This window comes from Halichoeres trimaculatus, unplaced genomic scaffold (genome assembly GCF_033239565.1).
Source record: "Halichoeres trimaculatus isolate MK-OKI-2021-1 unplaced genomic scaffold, fHalTri1.1 fHalTri1_scaffold_1, whole genome shotgun sequence".
Lineage (NCBI taxonomy): Eukaryota > Metazoa > Chordata > Actinopteri > Labriformes > Labridae > Halichoeres > Halichoeres trimaculatus.
The window spans coordinates 15,061,482-15,086,589 of NW_027437179.1; the positions used below are offsets into that span (position 1 = coordinate 15,061,482).

A 25,108-nucleotide genomic window follows, 5' to 3' on the forward strand; every position below is an offset into this window, starting at 1 on the left:
TGATGCTTGACAATAAAGGCCTGCCAGTGCCACTCTTTATCATTTGTCGGCAACTGTATTTTCTCTCCCTCTTGCCACTTCTAGTTAACTACTTATTTGGTCTATTGGGTCAAAGGTTTTTACTGTGTCTGCATGCTGGGAGCTCACAGGAACTATTGTCATCTGACAGGAACAAAATGGAAAAAAAGTAAAGGGGGAGAGTTAAACTGATTTGTAGCATTTAGTTTCTCTTTTAAATTCTTTGAGCAGAACTAAAAGGGAGAAGTTGGCTTTTTTTGTCTCTCTCTCTCTCTCTCTCTCTCTATCTATCTCTCTATCTATCTATCTATCTATCTATCTATCTATCTATCTATCTATCTATCTATCTATCTATCTATCTATCTATCTATCTATCTATCTATCTATCTATCTATCTATCTATCATTTATTTGTAAATCAACACCCATCTTTTTTTTTTTTTACACCTTTTATTTCATATTCTCTTATATCACTTTTATTTCCACACAAGTGTAAACAAGAAAAATATCCTACAATTCCCGCTTACTTTGTCTTTTTTTGTATTATCTTGGAGCACACTTTGATCAACGACGCAGCTACCTCTCAGTCAGTTTACAGCCTGTGATTGAACAAACATTGCTGCGCTGTTTTAGGAAAGGGGATATCCCTGTGCTCTGCACTGTGCCTGGGAGAAATGTGAGACTCGGGTGGTTATTAAGCACTTTGATTTAGTCACACGTTGTTTGCTGAATTATGAATGGCTGTAATTAAAAATGGTGTGCCTCTTATTATGAATGATTAACTATGCTGTTTCACTGTTTGTCATTTGCGTCCCGACTCCTTGTTAATTAAGAGAGAGAAAGAGATGTATACTCAACCTGTCTTCAGTGGGCACAGACAAACCCATAACAGGAGCTAAATGACTGAAAATGAAACTGTGCTGTTGTCTGTTTACACACTCTAAATCCAGTAACTTTTCAAATGAATGAGTATTTTATCCTCAAGTGTTAGATTTTATGAACTGAGATATTAATTCTGTGGAGCTTAGATGGTTTTCTTCATACAGACATATGTGAATGATGTAAAAATCAGAAACTCAGCTTAATGTATTTGTCCAAGTGTTTATTACTTCACTGAAACATTGTTCACAGTTGGTGTGCCTCTCTGTCTTACATGTGTGTACTTGTGTGTGTGTGTGCCATCAGCAGCAGGTGTCAGCACAGCAGTTGGCTTTCCAGCAGCAGCTCCTGCAGGTCCAGCAGGTCCAGCAGCAGCATCTGTTAAACCTTCAGAGGCAAGGGCTGCTCACAATACAACCTGGACAGACGGGCCTACCACTGCATTCGCTCACTCAGGGTCAGTACCACTTATCACTGAAACGTACGGAGCCACTAACCTGCAGCACTGTCCCAAATCTGTCCATCATCTCATCATTTTAAACTGAGACAGTGTAGCCAGTACAAGCATCACCACTCTGACTAATACTTGATAACCATATATTATATGTGTCTGGGTTAAGGCACTGTTTAAAAAAATAATTTGTATTTGTTAAGCTCTGGTTGTTTTCTAAAAATCTCTTAATTCTGATTCTAAATGAAGCCATCAGTGTAAAATTGGCAACTTTTAGCAGTTTGTAAGAGGCTGTTAATAATCTGTTAAAAACACATGCAGGAAACCTTTTTTGAAACCCTGTGTCAAACGGCTTTTGTTTGAAATTCAAGTGTCAGATAGTATGTGACACTGGTAGTACCAGTTTTGGGAGATGGAAATTGTCCAACAGGAGTTAATTATTCAACAGTTTTATGACAAACACCACACACAGATTTTCTTTGTCCTGTATTTTTTATCTAGCCCAAACATATAAGTCTGTTTGTAATAACCTGAACGCTTTACCAGAGAACTGCTGGTGAACTTGTCATTTCGAAAGTGCAAATTGCGAAAGTCAATAGTTTTTGTTTTGTGTGGTTTTGAAACAGTCACAGCCAAAACAAACATTTTTGAAACAACAAGATAAGGGCAGTAAAAACAGACATGGTCTGTACAGTGGCTTCATTGTTTGGACGGGGTATGGCATCACTCACCCACTCACAGACGATTACCACGGGCACAGGCGGTACTGTTGTGAGTGTGCTTAGCTGCATTGCTTTGTGTCAGGTGTCTTGCAAACGAACACACGCCCCTTGAGTAAAGCATTATATAGGTGGTATGACTAGGAGCCCAAGGCATGATGGATTTCATAACAGTCCCTTGACATCCTGGTGTCACAGTGTTTTTACCTTCCCCAAAGGCATTTTTTTGAATTAATTGAGTTCATGTTTTTCAGTTTTTAAAATTCCTCGATGTTTGATGATGTTGTACTTGTTAACAGCAACAAAAGGAGCCGTCAGAGACACAGCATGTCTTTTTGCTTTTTGCGTGAAAATGAAATTTAACAAGTGAATTCTGTCAACAACAGTGAATTGTAAATTTACAAAATCCACGTTGTAGGCATTTAAATCAAAATAAGAAAGTGTACTCTGTTTCAGTCTGTTATGACAAGTTTAGCCCTGTTAGTTTGCTCTTGCAATCCACCAAAGCTGAGCTATGAGCCTCTGACAGCTGTTACAGGACTCAGGTTCATGTGTCGGGCCACCAGTTTTCTTCCTTTATCTACACATTGACCTGCTGGGCCAATGAAAGTCATTGATGGTCTCTCTGATTTCCATTTTGCTTTTTTTATGCATCAGTTTCTGGGTCTGAGGTGCCAAGATCTTATCTGCAATACTTGTTTGGCTTTCAGTGTTTATGGAGCAATGTTGGGGTTTGTTTCTACTCATCAGAACTTATATTTTCAGTAGTTTTGATGTTAGTGCTTAGTGCTTTGTCTTAGGCTTAGTTATGTTACTGGCTGGGACGAGAATTGCAGAATTTCTTTATATGTGTGTTTGTGTTTTGCTTGTTTGAAATAGCAAAGAAGTGTGCGTGTCTGAAAATCCTCTCTAAAACAATGCTCATCTTTTTTCTTTAGAAAGAGGGTGAGTTTTTGTTGCCACACAGCATAATTCATGCTGCAGAGGAGAGACCAGAGGGACAGTTACATGACAAATTTGGTGATATTGAGAAATCAAAGAACGTGGCAGACCATGAAGTGCTCACAGAAAGGCAGCACATCAGAGACAGCAGTGGGTAATGCAGCTGACCTGTCAGTGATGGATACATCCAGCAGTGGGTAACCGGTGGTAGTTCCTTTACCATTAGGACAGGACATATTTCAGGCCTAAGGGGTGCATATTAGCAGGCCAGTGATCACAGCAACATAAACAGGGGTGCAGTAAAGGTCCCAGCCTGACAGAACAATAAACTAATAGCGATGTCACAGCCGCCGCATGGCACCAGCTCTGTGTGTTAGAAGTAACAGCTCGGTTTATAGAGCCCAGGGGCCATTTTTTATTTGGGGGATGATGGCCTGAAACTGATGCCATTATAAACCTTAAATCAACTTTCTGCTTGCTTGAACATGGTCACCTGGGTACAGAGGGACAAGGACAGGAAAAGGTTGAAGAGCTCGGCCTGTCTGGGTGCCAGAGCTACCTGCGGAGATAAAATTGAGTTGGGAAGCTGGTGATCAATCAAGTGTCCCAACAACATACATTTTTTAGAGTGCTTGTCCGTATTTCCCAGTTATAATGAGTGAAATAGTTGTGTTGAAAAATGGAAAGAGGAAAGATAAACTAATCCGGCATTTAAGGGATGGACAAACTGGGGACTGTGGTAAGAGGATTTACAGATCTTTGTCATTAGCTGTCATAAAATAATCAGATGGAGAGGGAGCCAATGAAATGTGTCCAAAGAGAAAAAAATATATAGAAAACTTAAACAAATAAAATATTTGTGTAATAATATTTTATGGTCATTTGGACTTATGATCCATCTTCTGAAGAAATAGGCTTAAAATGGTGCAATAAAACCCAACTAGCCCCAGAAAAAGACGGCTTTGTCCCACCCAGTTACCTCTCCTTTCAGACCACACTATCCTCTGCTGTTGTATCAGAGTAAACAGTGGTGTTGGGGTCACCAGGACTGCTGGGTAATTGAGCCAGAGCGGACCAGTCTGTCAAGTACATCGGCTAAAAATACATCCCCCACTGTCAATGGGCACCAAGTGGGGGGAAATGATTGTCCCCGCTGTTGGAGCACAGGACACTGAAATTACCAGTGACCTTCGTGTTGTAAACTAGCCTTCACACAGAACAGACGGAGACTTAAAAGTCATTGTAAAATATCTAAACACAATACCCTTTGATACGGCAACTGTAAATTTGCAAGCACTGGATTATCATCCAGCTGGAAATATGAAGAATGTTTAGCCAGGCAGAGGTGTACACTCTGATTAGGGCACATCAAGGCATTGGAAAGAAAAGGGGTGAATACAGGCAAAAAGAATAGAGCGATAGTGTTAAAATATTCTAATGATGAAAAGACACTGCTTGGAACGTGTAGAGGTTATTGATTTGTACTGCAATCATTTCCTGCTCTTTGATATGCAAACTATCTAGTGTGAATTTACAGCAATCCTATCAGACTCATTTCACAGTTCTTAGCCCCTGCAACTCTCTGGTGTCCTGTGCCTCATTAGGCCAATGTTCTCCATTACCAGTATAATTAAAATCTTTAGTAGCTTATCAAATAAAGAAAAATATATTTATATATATATTTTGCTGATCACATTGAGGTCTCCACCTCATAGTTATTTTCCACAACATGAATAAATGAAGACTAAGCATTTTGCACACAATGTAATACAATCTGGTGCTTGAAAGGGACACTTCTGATATCTATTAAGCTGGTGATGAGAAATGTTGGGGGGGAGACTGGAGAGTATAACCCCAAGTAGATAAGCATGTGCAAATCATTCATTTGCCAGTGCTGCATTTGATAGTGGAATTAATTAATTGTAATGTTAAACGCATGGTCTTCACTATCCATTGGACTTTTTTTTAAATGATGTGGCTTGTTTAAGCACATATTTGAAGAGTCATTTCAAATCCAAACAAAGTCCCTTGTTTTATCTGTCAGAATGCTATTAAAATCATGGTTACTGAGTGAAAACCCACAGATTTAGCATACATAAGCCATGGTCTAATGTGAGAAAGGCAGCACTGTCTAAAGCGTAGTAACAGACCATAGATGGACACAAAAATGTATGATCCAGAGGTTGTCTTCCCTAAGATATGTATGGTTGGTTGGAACAGACTGGCCCTGTAGAGTAGGATAGCTGTCGCTCAGAGGCAGAGAATATGCATACAGTCTGTAAATGGCTCTCCAGCACACTGAAAGCATCTTCGGTCTTGAAAGGATTTTTTTTTAAAGCTGCGTAAGCTGCAGTGTGCTTGTCTTGTAAAATGAGGTATAAGTAGTCAGTGTCAACTGTAGGCGGTGCACATCAATGAACTTTGAGTCTCTAACCCCGGGGTCCTTTTTCTCAAAGAGGTGGAGTTGGAATATTTTCTCATGTTGCTGTCATAAACTTCTTTGTGGTGTATGCCTTGTTTGAATTACTGACTCTGAGCTTTGAATCTATGCAAATACGAGGGTTTCATGTTAGCAAACACTCTCCAGATAACAGGAGAAAACAGATGGCAGAGACTAAGGTGGCGGGTATGGAGGAGATAGGGCCTGAGCTTCTGTTTAATGTCACTTAGTGGAATGTTTTCTGATAAATGCCCCGCTTTGTTTACAGTCACTCTGATTCAATTTAGAGCTGAAAAAAAAAGAGTTTGATTAGCTGCTAAATGATCTAATTAGCCAATTTGTTTGTTTCAGGCATGATTCCAGCAGAGCTACAGCAATTGTGGAAGGAGGTGACAAATGCTCATGTGAAGGAGGAGCACAACAATAGCAGCAGCAACGGCCACCGGGGCCTTGACTTGTCATCCCCAGCACTGCCAAAGAACCCACTCCTCAACCAGCATGCCTCCACAAACGGACAGTACATGAGTCACAAGAAAGAAGCGTGAGTGTCTCTCTAACTCTCTTCATGGTCTGGTTTATATAGCTGTTTGAAGTATCTTGCATCTTTTGCATGCCCTCACAATGAGAATGTAAGTCAGCGATAACAAACAAGCCTGTAACACACTCATATGTTATTTTTAACACAGAGCTGACAGTGAGCATTAGATGGACATGTCCCCATTGGATTTACAGTGATTGTAACCAGTTTAATTTAAACCATCTTCATCATTATGTCATTGGTTTTGGATGCAGCTGTGATAGAAACACCTGGACTGAATACAGTGAGTTGGAGAAATGTACACAGAATAAAATTGGATCAGCATGAATAAGTGAGCAGTATTTACCAGTCATTGCTATTATTTTAGTTGGACAGCACAGCTATGACTTTAGTTACAATTTTTTAAGTAGGTAACCTAATCATTCTTGTGTACTCAACTTTACTAACACACTCATCCTGTGTCATCTCAGGAACAAAACATAAAAACAACATCGGTTTTGCACATTTGCTAGTTTATCTACACCAAAAGCTGAATTTTCTCTCTTTTAACAGCTTAATATAAACACATGCATACCTACAAACATACAAGTTGGGATGTAGCAGATTAAAATAAACATTTCTCTTTAAATACAAATGTCAAAATGACAACCTTTGTGTGAAATCTGGAAATCTGAAACTCTGCATCTATCAAGAGCATGGTTCCTCTTTTTTGATGATGCTGACTCAATTCCAATCAGACTCCATGGGAAGAAAATGAAACATTATGAAGTATAATTATTCCAAGCAAGGCTCTGAGAAGACGGCTGTTATAATCCAGGGATTTGAATAATCAGGTTAAAGATAATGGATTGGGCTAGCCGGTGTAAATGGAGAACATCCAGTCATCCTCTTGGTGCTGAACTTAATGAACTTTTAATTGATGCTGTTTTGCAAACCTTTTGTCATGCACCAGAAACAAGCCTCTCTGCTGATGGGCCTGTTTCCCCGACTGACTTCAGATTGGTTTACAGCAGACCCTAAGTACCATGTAGTTAGTTTCATGTGTCATATAAAATCTGCCCAGGCGCAACGACGCCTGCAACTAAAACCTTAAGTGCATCCACAGGAATCACTCACCGGCTTTGCACTTCCGTCTTAAGGAAAGAGGAGAAATTCAATCACTGCCGGCTTGACACAACAAAGACAAGGCACGTGTGCCTGTCTTAACTCGTCTCCAAGATCATTCTGGCACAGCAGGCTGAATTTCTGTTTGTCTGAGCAGCATCCTTGATATGACTAAGGCCTGGGTCTCTGGATCTGTCAACTTGTGCTGTTTTCCAGCTCAGAAACTGTTGTGCATAGTTAAGAATATACCCCTGTGAGCAAGGTCACTCTTATTCAATGATTTGCTTGTTTAAATGAAATGTGTCTGATCTGTATCCAACTCAAATTCCCAATACAGTACTGCATCAGCTCTGTAAGTGTAAGTGTCCTCACAAAATACTTGGCCCACTTTACTCCCGAACAACCATTAGTAACTGCAGCTCTGGGACTGTAACACAGCGATCAGTGAAGAAGATAAATTATCAGATTTAGCACAGCATTCCCATTTCTCTTGTCTTTCATGTGTCACACAACACACTCACACATACACACACAAATCATCAGTGCGCACTATGCAGTGGCTAAGAGAAGTCAGGAGAGGAGGAGCTGGAGAAAGGAGGAGGGTGTTTGGTTTCACAGGAAGATTTCTTGAAAGACACAGTGTAAAATTGGATCCAGCTAGTGCTGAATGATTAACCTGAAACCTTTTGCTTGAGTAAAAATATGGCTGTCACACCAGAGGATGACAATTTTAGACCCGAAAGCAGTGAGTCCAAAAAATAACTTTTGAAATTCAACACTCTTCATGGTGTCATTTATTTATTTGTATGTATTGTCTTTCACCTTTTGGATGTCTAATGCGAACATAAGTCAGTTAGAACAAATAAGCTTTTTAAGGCACTCATACAATATTTTTAACACAGGACTGATAGTGATAAATATGTTATTAGTTTGCACTGTCAGATGTGTGTTAACGAAAAATGCAATATGATACATTTCCCTATATGATAAAACCAATACTGAAAGAGCATTAGATGGACATGTCCCCACTGAAACTGTCACACCAGAAAATGATATATATTTTTTGAGTTATTTCTTTGTCTGTATTATATTATATCTGTTAAGACCTTTTAATGAAAAATAAATAAATAAAATCAATAGTTTTTAAGGCATATTTTAATGTGCTTCTGCCTTTACTGGTTAGGACAGCTGAAGAGAGATGTGGGGAAACATGAGGAGCAGAGAGCTGGAGGAGACACAGCAAACAGCATGCACTGAAACAGCTAAATATATCTGTTTCCATAAAAAATGTTCTCTTTAGGCTTGTTGCAACTTACCAGATATAAATATTCAATGTTATTCTTTTTTATGAATCGTGCTTTTTTCAATTAGATGGCGTTTTAACCCACGGATAGTCAATAATTCACTGATGAGATATTTGTAGTCAGTATCTCAGTTAACAGTTAATCTGTGGCCATATATTTACAAACAAAGCAAACTTTTTTTCATCAATTGAAGGATTTAAGACGAGATTTTTTGGATGAGTGAAATCAGGAAATAGCCTTAACTATTTCGAAACAAGAAACTGATTAATGTAATTTTTACAAATGAACCACTGCACCATTTCTCCTTCTGCTGTAGTTTGGGTTAAGGGTTAAGTATAAGGATTATCATTTACAAAGTGATGCTGTATTGAGCAAAATTGTGGAATAGGAGATCAATCTTATTCTCTTTTCTTCTGTAAGTTTTTTATGAAATCAAAGTTCACCTGTTTTTTTCTTACTACTGACCCCCTACAATTTGTAACCTTTTTCTTAAAGCTGTACTTTATTTATTTTATTTATTTTTAATTTTTAATTTAATTTAATGTAATTATTTATTTATTTATTTGTAATTTTTTAAAATTTTTTATTTATTTATTTATTTATTTTTATTATTTTATTATTATTATTATTATTATTATTATTATTATTATTATTATTATTATTATTATTATTATTATTTTATTTTATTTTATTTTTTGGGGGGGGGGGGGGGTTAGTGGGATAAAACCTACTACCGGTACTTACTTACTATTTACTTTGTTACATTACATGAATGTGGACAGTGTAGGACAGGGTTGTGACTGGCTCCACACTCTCTGCCTGTCGTCTGTAGTCCCATAAGGCAGTGCAACATTTGTAAGGTCGGCCCACTTTCTGTTCAGGCCTATTGACACTTTAATGTTCCTTCTCCTCTAAAGGAAGCTGATGACACAGTTTTCCTCTTCGCTGTCATTAGGGTGTTCATCCCCCCTGGCTACCTGATATAATAACATTCTGAAAGGCCTTTGCAGGCACAAGTCAAATTCAACGCAAGACAGGAAACAAAGACATTTCCTCTTTCCCCCTCCCAACATTTTGTCAAAAAGGGTGAAAACCCCACAAATCTTTCTCTTTTCTTCTCTTACACTGATGTAGATCACTTGAATTAGCTCTGTCATTCTTTTAAGTTTGCCACTTTTGTAAATAGTTGTTATGCCATCGGACCCTTATAGTGCTTTGTTCTCTCTGATTACCAAACACACTCTTCATCTCAGTGTTATAATGCAGAAACTCAAACACGGCTTGCGGATATTGAACAATGTGAACCTACAGCTTTACTAAGATTGATATGAGTATGGTTTTGATTTAAATATCAGATTGATTAATCCCAAAAACAATCTATTGGACGATTGTCTTTTGTAGAAAGTCTTTTCAGTTAAAAAAAAAAATCCCATCAGCCAGATATCAGGCTAAGTATTGTAAAATGTCTTATTCAGTTTTTGCTATAGTTTGCTAAAAAAGGTCCCCCGAAGTAGTAGTACTGAATGTTGCATATTACTTATCAAGTGAATATGATGACTCTATTGTACTGTTTTCAACACGTACACCCGGGCCGGCTGTCTAGATATATTTTGTCTTCCTTGTTTATATATTTCCGTCCATATATACATCACCTTCTGTGATCAATGAACTGGGCATTTTCTTGTTGCTCTCTATCCCTCATGTTTGATCACCTGCAACACCTGACACATGCTTGAACAGCCTCCCTGTTATTTTCCTGATTTAAGTGTCAAGATATGAAACTTCTCAGACTGCTATAAGACATGCGCAGCTGATTGCTCTGCAGTCACACCAAATACAGCTTTTGGAGGGTCATTCATATTGCTAGGCTGTTTTTTTATACTAGCTGTAGGTGATTGTGTGCAGCAGCAATTAAGGTGAGCTTTTAAACCTTTTACAACCCATGTATGTATTACATAAGTACAAGAGCAATGATTTTCCATTGAAGGAAAAGTAGCAGTAGATGTTGAGTGGTGAGGGAAAACAGACCTAGACGGAAAGAAATACCTATAGCCAATCATTAAAATGAAATACCAAAACAGATAATCAGCCAAATATTGGCCACTCACTGATAATCAGCCAGGCCATAAATCGCAGCACTTGTACCTTATAGTTAATAAATAAACTGACCTAATGATAGAATTTGCAGATGACATTATGTATTATAAACAACGTGATGCATTTCAATCACTCCACGTCTTTAATACATCAAATTTTGTAGGAAATACTAAATAGTGATGAGATTATGACCACATGGCACCAGTAGAGTTTTGATGCAATGTATCTCTGCAACTGGCCTGTAGTCTAGAGAACAGGACTCACATTAGAGGGGAAGCATCCATGTTGTGCACACAAACTGCCAAGAGCACAGGTGGTAGCGATATAGGCCAGTCCCCCAGGCTCTTGTTGCTGTAAGTTGTCTACCTTGTATAGTGGCTGTTTCCATATGGCTGCCTGTCTCACACTTTTAGCAGACACAACCTACACACAGGCATCTTCCTCCCTGCACTGGTTTTGGTTCGGTGTACTTCCACACCTTTTTTTGAGGGATATCTTTGCTACTCAGACACATTCTGCAAAGGAATTTTAATAGGGATGCACCGATATGAAACTTTTGACCGATACCGATATCTGATACTAATATTGCTGTAACCGATATTTACCTATATCGATATTGGTATATATTGTTGGTATATATATATATATATATATATATATATATATATATATATATATATATATATATATATATATATATATATATATATATATATATATATATATATATTGGTAACACAGATGATGTGTCAAGGTAGTTTAGAGAGAGAGAGTGGCACTATCGTGAGAAAAGATGACCATGGCGACGATCAAAGGATGGAGCACCCAAGATGAATGTGATCAAAAAAGTACTTTTTGTCTGTTTTTTGGATCAAAAACAGGAAGAGAGACATAAAAGAAAAGGGTTCACTCTTCTTCTGAAGTTTTGGTGTTTACATAGTAATAGAAAACACCATTATTTGGGTCTTGAAAGATCATTCAAGAAGCTCTGAAAATGGCCTGCAGCTGATGAGTAAATATCGGCCAATACTGATATGTTAAAAAAATGTCCAACATCGGCCGTTAACGATATCAATACTGATCTTTTTTGCATCCCTAGATTTTAAACCCCAAACCCTTTTAGATAAGCACAAAGAGTGGTCACACAGGTACACTGATTCCACAATAACCAAGCCTGAGTTCCAAGTCAGTGTTGTTACACAGAAAAAATACAGTTCTCACAGGGAAGCCCCTTTTAGCAATTTTCCCTCCATCTTTCTTCCCTCCTCCTCCTCCTCTAAAACCCTTCGTATAGTAGTGGCATAGGCCTGAAACTGTGTTAGTATTCCAGACTGTTTATCTAACCCACATGCCTCTGTGAATTTCCCTTTTAGATCAACAGTAGAAGAGCTGCCCCCCCACAGTCACCCTCTCTATGGTCATGGTGTTTGCAAGTGGCCAGGATGTGAGGCTGTGTTTGAAGATTTCCAGTCATTTCTAGAGTAAGTATAACCTTTACTAGCAGGTGTGTTTCTGCCAGAGTTTATTTGGCCTCTTGTTGGGTCGATTACATGATTCATGACCCCCCAGTGACTCAGAGGCACTACAGGTGCGGCTGTTTGTTGTTCCTGAGCGTGGATACCTGGGTTGGCGCTCCCTTGAAAAAACAAAAAGGCACTGAGGAGGGGTCTCCTTGCAAGAACGGCATGGATCTCTAATTCCTGTGATAAGTGTAGTTCCCATGGTGACAGGGGCCATTTTTCCCAAACAAACAACAGTAGGATGTTTATTGTGGCAGCCTGAGCTCAGGGCACTCTGCATGTTTGCCCTTGTCACTGGACAAAGCGGTTGGTGTGTGTGTGTCTTATCTTTTTCTCAGTGGTTGATTGTTTTCTCTCCTCTCTCTGTTTCTTTATTTCTTGTTTTTTTTGTGTCTTTTAGTTTATGGATTATCTGATCTCAGAAAGAATCATGGTTGCTGAACAAAACAAATAAAACATAAAGCGCAGCCTCATATCACAAACAAAAAGGAGCACCAAAATAGTAAATAATATACAAAGAAAACACAAGTACATACAGTAAGTAAATGAATACAGACAGCAGAGCCTCCCCTTAGTTTCTTCAACTTATTTCTAAGTTGAGGTCAGATCAGCAGGGTAGGACTCCACCCTTGTCAGGATCACTTGCTTTGTTTCTAGTTTTAAGTGTGTGCCAGGTCTCACCCAATGACTGACACAAGTCTTTGTTTCAAATTATGCTCCTCAGTCTGTTTCAGACCGCTGGTTTACCATCAGCCCTGTGTACGCGCTCACCGCTTTAGGTTATCCAGCACATAACAGTGCCGTGGTTGCAGAGAGAATGAAAACATCTGCACTGTGGCAGCAGATCAATTACTCACTGTCACTCAGGATTAGTCGCCTAAACAAGATATGACACAATTATATCAGCATTCAGTGAACGCACTGTTTCATCACAGATGCAGAAGAGGTACAGTAGGTTCTTCATACCTGAGAGGCATCATCTCATCCCAGACAGAACAAATTCATGTCTGTCTTGTGAAAATTTGTCCTTTATAGTTTTTCTTTTTCTAAAAAAATATTAGAGAAATGTGGGCATTCAATTTCATGCCAGTAAATTAAAGTTTTTCAGAAAATTAATAAATAAAAAAAAAAAAAATCAAGGTCTCTTTTTCATAGTAAATAAAAATCCTTTAATAAAATACATTAACAAAATTATACACAACTCATAAATAGACAAAAAAAATTAGCAGTGACCTTTTTTATCATGCTCTGACGTTACCTCACCCTTTGTTCCTCGGAAAAAGGGAAGCTCAGTTCAGAAAGCACACTACAGCTCTGTATTCAGAAGTCAGTAAGTGCAGTCTGCTATGTTTTTACAAGTGTTTTTTTTTCTGTTATCATGGCAACATCTTGTTTACTTTAGTTGCCTGCCCAAACTGCTTGGAACATGTTAAGAAAACATTCAAGGGGACTCTGCACAAAGCTGCCTTTGTTTAACAGCAGGCAAGAGTGCAAGCAGCTCACCAAGGTGTAAACTCTGAAACCCTTAAGCACTTCCACATGAAACTCAGCAACTGATCCTTTGGGCCTCAGAGAAAAAAGAGGAGGAAGAAAAGAAAAGAAAACACAAAACAGATAGAGAAATAAAGAGTAGGTTTAACACTAAGCTGCTTATTGCTTGTCATAAAAGTTTTTAACGGTTGTGAGAAATGTTAAACTTTTAATGAGAGTGTAAGGTGTTTGTGTAGGTGTGTGTGTGTGTGTGTGTCACTGCATGAAGTCAGCAGAACACAGTGCACCGCGTACCAGACGAGACAGAGGTGAAGAGGGCTCTAACGTCAACCAGATTTCAGCTCCACATGCCAACATTAACAACAGACACAGGACTGTGATGTTGTTTTAAACCATGTGTGTATTTATTTTATCTTTCAAAGAAAACATTACATACCTTCATGCTCTAGCTTGATAAATATAAGACATTAAATCCCTGTTCCTGTTTTCAGGTTCAGCACACAAGAGGGTTGGGTTGGGTTTACATTGGGGCCTGGTGTTTTTATGAGGGTCAGGACCCATCTCTTCAGTGTCCAGTCAGAGGAGGTCAGAGCCAGTGAAACAATGCAGTGCCCTCTAGTGTTGCATTGACTGTCTGCCTAAACCATTTTAGAGTGTTTTCTCCTACTTCAATATATCATACTGGCATTTGTTCTGTGTGTTTTTAACCTTTGGAAACTTCAAACTGAGCAAACTTGATCATAGAAAACAGAGCAGCATCTAAATAAGTCCTCAGTTCTATATGTTAAATATTGTTTTCATGACATAGTAGTGTTTAAGTGTTCAATGATAGTCAAAATCCATTTGAAATTTTGATCCAACTGTTAAGATTTGGAATTTAATTGGGAGGTTTTGTTTAGATCTAAAAGAAGAAATAGTAAACATGACAGAACGAAGCACCGGTTCCAGTTACATCATTGGAAATAATCAGGGCCAAAAGAACCAGGAAAGGTAAATGAGATGTAAAAAGCCACTGCCTGAGTGTCTGTTTAACTTGTTTTATTGTGGCAATTTACATCAGGGCTGTCATCCTGCCAGAGAGCTTTTAAAAGTGGTTTCATTTGAAGTCTAGAAAGTGACACATGCCAACATTCATAGCCTCTATCTGTGTCAATTCCCTGTTTCCACTGCTCCTGTGTGTGTCCACACTCTCCACGAGGCTCCATTAAGACCATTTGAATATTTAATTTCCTATTAATTATGCACTGTGACTCTCATGTCATTAAAAAAACTAAAGTGGAATGTAACAAAGAATGAAAAGAAACAGGGCACATGTCTCCTATGAACATGGAAATTCCAAAGCAGCTCACGTAGTCCAGCCTTCATTAAAAATACGCTCAGTGCCATTTACATTGAAGTCTAAACGTCTTTATCTCTTATTTTCTTCTTTAAACTCACAAAGACGCTCTGAAATGTTTACCATTTTAATTTTTTAACCTTCTTAATTAAACTTGATTAAACTAAAGATGAACTCAGAGAAATAGAGGGAATTAATTTTAGATTTAAAGGTTTTTTTTTTAATTCTTCTTCTTTGAAATAAACTATGCTTTTTATTTCTTAAGTTATGACAATTAACTCAAGGTACAGATTCAGTGTCACGTTCATTTTGAAAAGTGTAAAATCAAAGCACAATAGATTTACCATGTGTCTGGTAAAGTTTTAAATTAGTCACCTCCAAATTGAAAATAGGACAGCTTAGCAGAAAGCCTCACAGTTGGACAAGCAGAGGACGCATTTTTCCTCTACAATGTGTGTGTGTGTGGTGCTAAATGCGTGTGTAATGTGTTTGGCAGACATGGCTCAGTGGTTGAGTTGGTTTCCTCTTAATTGGAAGGTTGGCAGTTTGATTGCAGCTCGTGCATTGACATGCCCTTGAGCAAGACACTGAAGCCCGAAGACACAGTCGGATGTCTGTGAGTGGATCTGCTGCGTATTTGCTAATACCGATCGTTCTTTACTACAGCATCCGCTGCCGTCAGGGCATGATAGTGGTATAAATGGGTGAATGAGATGAGTGGCATAATCCTTGTCTTGAGTGGTCAGAATGACTAGAAAAGCACTATATAGGTAAAAGTATATTTATCACTTGCATAAAGTGACTGTATTAAATTTGATGGTCCATCTCGGCTCAGATGCCATCACTTTGTCTTTGCGGGCCGACTTTGGCAATTTTTTGCGGTTTGCAATGAGTGACAGAAAAAGTGCATTTTAAAAGGAAAAGCCGCTCTCCTCCATCTTACTGTGTGCACACAGACATGCCTTGCGACAGTGACCTACATGGTCAATGGAGATGTGATATAATTTATGATATATATAATATATTGGATCCATTAGCGAGCATAATGAAGTAGTGAAATGAAAGGGTATTTGTGAAATCAGTTCAAACATCCTGCTCGGAATATGATTAAATGATTAATGAAATGCCCCTGCATAAGCATTTTCAAACAGTAATTCATGTGGCTGCTGATAAAATTCCTCCAATCATATTTCTCTCACTGGTGAACCTTATCTCCGCCATTTTATATATATCACAGAAAAAAAGCCTGTCTGCTTCCCAGTGAGCTACTTATTCAGATTAGTTGTAAATGTAGAGGAAAAGAGAACATCTCCCATGTATAAAATAACCACACAATTATATCCGTAACTCCCGCTTGTGACAGATCCCATCTTTTCCCCCCCTGTTGTTCTCAGCGTTCACCCCAACTCCATCAAAATTATCTTATTTCTAATGACAAAACTAACAGAATAAGTAATAATGCTGATGCAGAAATTCTTCGATCACTTCTTTTATCTGGGATCTGTAGTTTGAGCACACTGGACTCTAATGAAACACTGAGCATCAGTCTTGTGTGGCAAAATAAGTATGTCACTTTATCTGGAAGCTCTGCGTAACGTTTGGCTAAATGTTTCCATGAACTCTCTATTTATTCAGTTCCACCCATTATTTTTTATCCCTTTGGTTTTCCAGGCATCTTAACAATGAGCATGCCCTGGATGACAGGAGCACGGCCCAGTGTCGGGTGCAAATGCAGGTCGTACAACAGCTGGAGCTGCAGGTATTGTCTCTAGGTCTGTTTTGGCATGAGTATTTATATGTCTTTCTCTCCCGACATCTACTCTGTGTCTGCTGCACCCCTCCTTGTTCATCTGTTATCAATCATGGGGTCACTCAGGAAAGGACTGTGTGTGGGAGGGGGCAGAATTAAACATTTTAAGCATTTGCAAATAATCAGTCATTAAAAATGTGTAATGCTTGCTTGACAGCAAATAAAAGGGTATAAAAAGGAGCAGTGAGTTAAAGAGGATAATTACATTTTTAATTTTGCTTGCTGTTTCAGCTTTTCATGATGTAGAATAGTTTTCAGCAGCGATGATAATCTGTGAAATGACTCAGCAGCATGTGTATGGATCCACAATTTTGTGCAGATGAAAACTGCACCCTCAGATTACTGTCTTACTGCTGAGGGTGTGTTACCACGGTCAGTCTGTCATGTGGGTTAATGTGGGTTGATAACTGCTAGTTTTTATTAAGCAGCAGATGTTACAGCTGCAAAGAAATTACAGCAAGGCTAAAATATAATGTATTATAATTTTTTGCAGTGATCTTCATAAAAATTTCATATGAACCCCACAAAAAAACACTGATTACACTTATTTAAAAAAAAGGTTGTGGATTAAACATTGTTAAACTTGAACAGAGTACTGGGTTACTAAAGCATTAAACCTTTCACCGTCCTATTATTTCTGCTCTCGTAGCGCATTACCCTGAGAGATGATGCAAGGGTTGATCACACTCAGACTTCCTCTGCATGCAGGTTATCGCTGTGATTTAAGCTGGGAGCTGAGACAGTGCTGAGTTTCAGAACAAGCCTTAGATTTTTATTGGCAGTAAGACACTAACTTTTAACCTTTTGATGGAGGCACTGGTAGTTAAACATTTTGTAGTGCAGAATTTCTTTCTGACAGCCTATGCAGACATTTAAAAAAAAGAAAATAGGATAATTCTCAGATTTCTTTCTCAACAACATTGATATAAAATGTGTTTGAACTGCACAGTTACTGTTGTGAATAATAACATAGATTTTTAACATTGTTTTTTCCCTTCAAAATAAAAAGTTTGTTTTTTCATTTCAGCTATCAAAAGACAGAGAACGTCTGCAAGCGATGATGACGCATCTCCATGTCAAGTCCACAGAGCCAAAAGCCGCCCCGCAGCCGGTAAGCTCGTGCCCTGACACACATCTCTTTCTTTTCTCTTCTCCTCCATTTGTTTGTCTTAGCTGACACTCATGCAGTCTTTGACCTCCACCTCCTCTTTGAATTTTTCTTCTAAAATAAAAAGGCTGTTCTCAGTTTGGTCATATTGTTCGGACATCTCTTCGAGGATGTTCAAAGTTTAACAAATTGGAAAAAACAATGATAATACTATAGGGTATAAAATAATAATAGGAATAATAATAATAATAATTTACTGCTTTCTGTCTTATAACAGGACATACATTTTTGAAGTCAATTTTTCATATTGTGTCACTAAAATTAAATTATTTTCATACACAACAAGACAACTTGTTGGAATGTATTTTATGCAAAAAAAAAAAAAGGAAATAAACAAACTCAAGGAAAGAAGGATTTTTTATTTGATTTTATTCCTTGGGCTTTGTGTCAGAGCACAGGAATGAAAGTAAACAAACTTATTTATTAACACTGAAAAACGGCACTAAATGAACAGAAAAAAGGGTTTTTACTGGTGCTTTACTCAAATTGCTTGCAGGTGATCTACAGAAGCTGAGAATTATTGAACAATGTTCATCTTTCCTACAGATTTCTGATGTAATGCTTTCAATGCAAACTGATCTTTCTCTATTCTGTGGGGGATAGTCCTTTCCAAATTACACTGAAGTGTTTCTGCTTGTTTTCATGTTTAGTAAGCAGCCTCAGCACCATTTCATTTACGCTCTTAATAATGCCAATACATTTAGCAAGCCTAGGTCGACAGATCATTTTACATCAGGTCATTGATCCAAGTCACATACACGTATACACGGTTCATCAAAATGATCTACTCGACGTTATTTAAAATTTAAACTCATTTAGAGTGATCATTAGATCATTCATTTACAGTCTTGGAGGAAAGGGTCTGCGTATGCGCGCTCCACACAGTGCGCCTCTCATCATATAGCTTCTGACACTGGACAGTAGACAGCATGTGTTAAAGCTGGGCATGTGTCACACCCTGATTATCAAGATTCAGAACAAGGGCTTTGTCACAGGACAGTTGTGTATGAGAAGTAGCAGAGACAGATTATAGCATCTTCTCTTTCCCTCCTTTCATCTCCTTTCAGGCCTGTCGATGGCTGTGACACAGCTTTGCATGATCACCTTCAAAGATTTATTTGTATTTCAAGAAATTTAATTTCTAACCCAGCTTGCCATATGCCACTAATGCTACAACAATCAAGCAAAGTTAGTTTGTGATATTTGACTTGCAGGTCCATGGCCCAACTTAAAGTTTGATAAGTCTACTGGACTATTTTGGAGCCACTTGAAAAATAAACCTTTAAGAGTTGCTGTATTTAATAAAGGCATGTATTTATAACTGAACATTATAACAAAGGAGCTCTGCTGGAGTCTCTGCTTTACATTTAATTACAATTAAAGACAGTCAAACTGATACTGTGCGAGGAAAATGCCAGCACAATAAATTGGTTTTATGTTATTTGAGTGAGGTGGATGGGGCAGAAATAGATAAAAAACAAATGTGGCACATTAGAAAGGCTTGTTTGCCAGAGTGTTTGTATTTGCCTATGAGTATGTGGGTGGGTGTCTGCACTCAGTGTCACTAAGCATTCTTGTCAGAAATCTGACCTTTTACGCCATACATAATTAAGGAGGGACTTTTTGTTTATTTTCTGTAGCAGCTTGCCGAGTCAAAGCCAGCATAATTAGATCACCAATTACCATTTAATTAATTTCAGTCTGAAGTCTCATTTTGTCTAGGCACTGGAGTGAGCCCAAATGGTGAGGCAAACAAAGGCAAGGCTATTACCAGCCTGTCTGGTCTATTGTTGAAGCCTCTCTGCGTATATTGCCATGGAATATGGATGAAACATGAAACAAAGCCTGCTAATCCACAGAAAGAGAAGTCAACACCCCAGCACCATTCTATTGATAGCGTTGTGTGAGAAACATGCATACCCAAGCGTGAATTATTTTGCTCATGATTTAGAATAACACATCTTCTTCTGCTAATGGTGAGGATGTAGTCAACAATTTTACACCCCAGCAGTAATCCAAGTTATATGGGCAAATCCAGCCCCAAAGCCACAATTTGCCCTTTGACAAATACTTGTGAAGAGGAAAAAAATAAGAATCTGATGATTTCTGGTGAAAGTAGACAGCAACTTCATCACTAAATGGGGTTATTTTTTGTAAATCTAAACAGTGAATGATATTGATATCAAGCATAATTCTTCCTTTTCATTTGTTCCTGTTGTCAGACCTTTCTTTGCCTCCCCGCTGTTTTCTTCAAGAAATCAAAAATATGACTCATCCAGTCAACAAAATGTGAACAAATTATGTTGAAGATGATTTGTGTCTCACCAACTCTGCTGCCATATTTAGCTCTCTGTTTTGCTCTCTGTATTTTTCCTTGTCTTATTTCATAGTCTGAAGTCATGTTTAATATGGAAACTGTCCTCCTTTGGCAAATTAGCAATTAGAACAATTTTGTAGGAATATGTATCTGTGTCAATAGTTTTCCTGCCAATTACTAGCTCTAGCAGGGGGCCAGGCTAAAATTTTCCACTTGACTGCTGCTCCATTATGGTAGCTTGGCACTTGGCTCTGAGCCGCTACAGCTGCTGAGAGACAGGCTATACCTTTGGAGCATTTGCAATAATATACTTAGCTTGTGGACATTATTACTTAGATTCGTCCTTCTCCTTAGCCATGCAGGCCTCGGTGCTACAGCAAATTGGTATCTACAAAGGCTGTCCATGAAATACTGTGAGGCAATCTTTATTGTGACCATTGTGGCCCAGTTGGCGGTTAGTCACAGAGAGTAATTAATCATCAGGTCACCTACAAAAGAAGCTCATAATTCCTCTCAACACAATAAGATTTTTTTATGTTGCACAAACTGGCTTACACTTCTCAGAGGTGTTATGACCACCTCTCCTTCAGGCTCAACACAAACCTTAATACTTACTATGCAGCAGACCCACAGGGTGAACGCTGTGTGTGTGTGAGAGTGGGGGGGTGTTGTCCCAACAGGACAAGTGGGACAAAAGATTTAACCCCGGGCCTGACACGCCCTCAGAAAAGGAGGGGAGTGAATTAGGAAGAAAAATGGGTTAGAGGAGAAATGCTGCATGGTTTGTTTTTGCAAAATGCAAGGAAGTCTGTCTGAATGATCCCAGCGCTCAGTGCGCTGACACTGGGCTGCTGCAGCAGCTAACTGTGTCTCTTTGTTTGGTTTTCTTTTCAGCTCAACCTTGTGTCCAACGTCACATTGTCCAAGTCAGTCCCAGAGTCCTCTCCCCCTTTGAGCTTGCCCCAGACCCCAACCACACCCACAGCGCCTCTAACACCCCTCTCCCAGACCCACTCCGTCATCACAGCCAACAGCATACACAGCATAGGTCCGATGCGACGGCGCTACTCAGAAAAGTATAACATGCCCATCTCTCCAGGTAACGCATGAGGAACACACACTGACATGTATATTAATTATTAAACTTTTCACATGAAGAATGTGCATCTGTGTGAACACATGACTATATTACACTATAATCTAGTGTGTGTTTGCCAGTGATTGTGCATCACTGTTGAGATCTGATCATTAATTTTCACCACTATTTGTGTTAATTCCCTGTTTTCAGACCTCAGTCAGAACAAAGAGTTTTACATGAACACGGACGTTAGACCACCATTCACATATGCCTCATTAATAAGACAGGTAAGAAATCTGACACACGCACACACACACACACACACACACACACAATCACACACTCCTCTAACACATGTGTTTATATTAATATGCACAGTGCCTAACATATTTATTAGACCAGCTGTTATTTAAATGATAAAATCATGCAGCATCATGACATGCTTTAACTCTTTAATTAGTATTTAATTTTTTATACCACAACTTAAGCTTGTAAATTTAAATTCTCTACAAACTCTGCAATTAATCAAAAATAACACACAACCCCTTTAACACATTTCTCTGTTTCCTGGATCAAAAAAAGTAAATAACTAATTATTACCAAAAGCAATTATGTGCTTTACTTATTTCTACTTGAGTACATTTGAAAATTTACAGATAAGAACAGAAGTTATATTTCAACATTAAATATAAGATTTTGTTTAATTTGTAAATTGATAAATCAAATAATATAGAAATTTAACAACAACAAACAACATTTTTGGTAAATAGCGTTATACTGTTAATTTAGGGCAGCAGTGACGAACACCTCACACTCAGTGGTGGTCTAAAGAATTGTTAACCCCTGAACATGTATATTTACAGTGCTTAACAAATGAATTAGACCACCACTAAATGAGCAGTATGCAGTTGACTACCAAAACACTTTTTATGTTTCTGTGAAGATTTATTAATATCTTCAAAAACGAAGTCAGAGTTAAAACATGATGCTGGTTGATTTTCTCTTTTTTTTTGAGAGTTAGTCTAATAAATTTGTTTAGCACTGTACACACACACACACACACACACACACACACACACACACACACACACACACACAAACACAAACAAAAAAATATACATGTATATATACACATTGTTTTTCTTTTTTAGTTTTAGGCAGCAGCCGTACACTCACCAACCTTAAAGATCCCAAACTGCATTTGTTAAACTTATTTCTCTTTTCCTTTCTTAAAAAAAAATCAAAAAACCAAACTAATTAGAGTGGATCACCTCTGAGTGAATGAAGACTGTGTTCCTGATCCAACAAACAGCGACATATGACAACTGAATTCGATTGAGCATTTCAGTTTCTGAGATTATTACTAAATTAATTTCACACAACAGTAAGGATGAACCTGCCTTAAGGTGGCCAGTCAATTACAGCCCAGCCACAGTAATCTTGGATCTCAGGAATTAATCTGAGCCAGCCATAATTGCTGCCCTGTAATCTGCTTGAAGAATATTTTGCTTGCCCTTCGTTTTACTTACGAAGAAAATATATTCAAATCTACCCTTTTGCCTGAAAAGTGCAGAAGACTTGTATGAACAGGGAGAAAGGAAAAGGGAGAAAACTACACATAGACAGTTTCTATGCTGTTGTCTGTTTTTCTTCTTTTCTCCAGAGAACACACACTCACCCACATGCCTCTGTGAATTATTGATCACTCTTTGAGGGAGACAAAGTTGTAAATGTTTGTTTCTGTCACTATTCCTCATCCAGGCAATCCTCGAATCTCCAGAAAAGCAGCTAACTCTAAATGAAATCTACAACTGGTTCACACGCATGTTTGCATATTTTAGGCGCAATGCAGCAACATGGAAGGTAACTTATTGTTCTTTCTGACATTTTTAAACCATGAGGAGGCTTTGTTTTAAGAACTAGATACTATTGAGTGCTAAATAACATCAAATCAGCCAGTTCACAACAACCTGTCCTTTAACAACTGTAAGAGCCACACTGAAAAATCAGCTACTTGTGCACTCTTGTAAAAATAAATGAAAGAATTAGGGGAGAGAGAGGCAAGATCCAAAGACTGGCTTTACATGAATGTATGCTCTGGTAATAGGTGGCATAAGTTTAACAAAGCAGTTTTTTGTAAATTGCTTTTATCTGTGCCACTATCACTCACCTTTAAAAGAAACACGGTGTGTATGGAGACACACCAACACACTATCTCCTGTCCCTCATAAGGGTGTACTGGTGCTATGAATATCAGATTGTGAAGACACAACCACAGCACATTAGGCATTGAACGATGTAGATTTTTGGGGGGCTGATACAGATACCGATTATTTGTAGTCAAGGAGGCTGATAACCGATATCTGAAGCCGATATTAACTTGCAGTCAAAGTGAAAATATTAGTGTCAAAATTTTGAACAATACAAACTTCAACTCTTAACCACATTCAAATACCTTCAAGCATGAGTTTATTAAACAGCTCCCAGGCTCAGCAGCATGTTCTATAAAGTTAAATGAAAACATAAAATAATAAATAGCTAAAGTTTTCTACAGTAAATGAAGTTTTCCAAAATTTCTATGTAACTGCATTAACTGTAATAACTGCACTGCTGATTGGCTGTTTCCCAAGCCATGGCCCTGCTTGTAACCAATCAAATGGTACTGTGGGTGGGACAGTGCTGGGGACTGAGTAGTGACTTCAGACAGTGGCGCAGCTGCATCAGAGCCGCAACAACGCAGTTTGAAATTTGTCTCTTATCGGCTCTGATCGGATTTAAAAAAAGGCTGATACCAATATGCCTCAAAATGCCAAATATCGGCCCCGATAACCGGCCGGACCGATAATCGGTCTGTCCCTACAACACATACTACACACTCAGACACATGACACCTGAGCATACCTCCTTAAATATGTCTTAAATAATATTTGTCACATGATGTTCCACTCTGAAAAACTAAACTCTGTCTCTCTAATGAAATTTGTACTGAATCTCAGACTCTTTCCTTGGAAACCTAGAAACGTTTATGTGTTGTTTGAGAATGTGAAACGTAATTGCCAATAAGCCTATTGTTGTTTTTTTTATCTTAACTTTCCAGTGCCCGTAAAAGTTTAAAGTCTTTCAAAGGATTTTTTTCCCTATGCAGTTGTGTTAACTCTGCTGATTCCTGTCTCTCTTTGTTTTTGCACCAACTGCAGAATGCAGTCCGGCATAATCTTAGCCTTCACAAGTGTTTTGTGCGAGTAGAAAACGTAAAAGGGGCAGTGTGGACAGTCGACGAAATTGAATTCCAAAAGAGAAGGCCTCAAAAGATCAGTGGGTAGGTTCAGACTTTTGAACACTGACCAGTGTCTGTGTCACAGTTCATATTTAGAGAGAGCCTGCAGCAACTCATTCTCATTGTGTCTGTGCCACCATGTCTTGAGTCCTTGTCTGCTTTTGCTTGCCCCTCTTCATATTTCATGACATTTTTGAGAATTCATCATATCAGTAATAGCTTATCTGATTGTAATCATCACCTTCTACTGTCCCCTTTGTGTTTCGTCCATGTCCTTGCCACATCTGTCCTGTTGATCACTGCATCTGCATCCAGCTGTCCCTACCTTCTACTGAATTGCTTTTTCATGTCATTTGCACCAGCCTTGTCCTGTACTAGTGCTCTGTCAAAGTAGAAAGATAAGTTGAGGTCCTTTTGGGCTGATTATGCTGGGTTTAAGTCTGGTTGTCCATTGTCCAAGGCCACCCTTAGAAATAAAGAGCTAACACAGGGAAGCTGTTTGTACAGTAAGCCCCTCCACCTGCCCTGCAGACTTTACCCACTAAGTCTCCCAACCTCCAGTCTTTTTCTGTAATCGCTATGATGCTTTTTGTGTTTTGCTTGCAATCACCCATGCTTCT

At 38.5% G+C, this 25,108-nt stretch overlaps 1 protein-coding gene across 3 annotated transcripts in view; it reads left to right on the forward strand.

The window, feature by feature from the left end:
* The window catches only part of foxp1b (forkhead box P1b), a 52,583-nt gene that overhangs the window by 20,099 nt on the left and 7,376 nt on the right, over positions 1–25,108 (forward strand). For all 3 annotated transcript variants that reach the window (XM_074670708.1, XM_074670700.1, XM_074670717.1), the window contains exons 4-12: positions 1,203–1,353; positions 5,800–5,989; positions 11,865–11,972; positions 16,510–16,597; positions 17,676–17,759; positions 21,028–21,232; positions 21,422–21,498; positions 22,973–23,074; positions 24,409–24,530. In XM_074670708.1, coding sequence (XP_074526809.1) covers positions 1,203–1,353; positions 5,800–5,989; positions 11,865–11,972; positions 16,510–16,597; positions 17,676–17,759; positions 21,028–21,232; positions 21,422–21,498; positions 22,973–23,074; positions 24,409–24,530 — 1,127 coding nt within the window. The remainder of the gene's footprint in view (positions 1–1,202; positions 1,354–5,799; positions 5,990–11,864; positions 11,973–16,509; positions 16,598–17,675; positions 17,760–21,027; positions 21,233–21,421; positions 21,499–22,972; positions 23,075–24,408; positions 24,531–25,108) is intronic.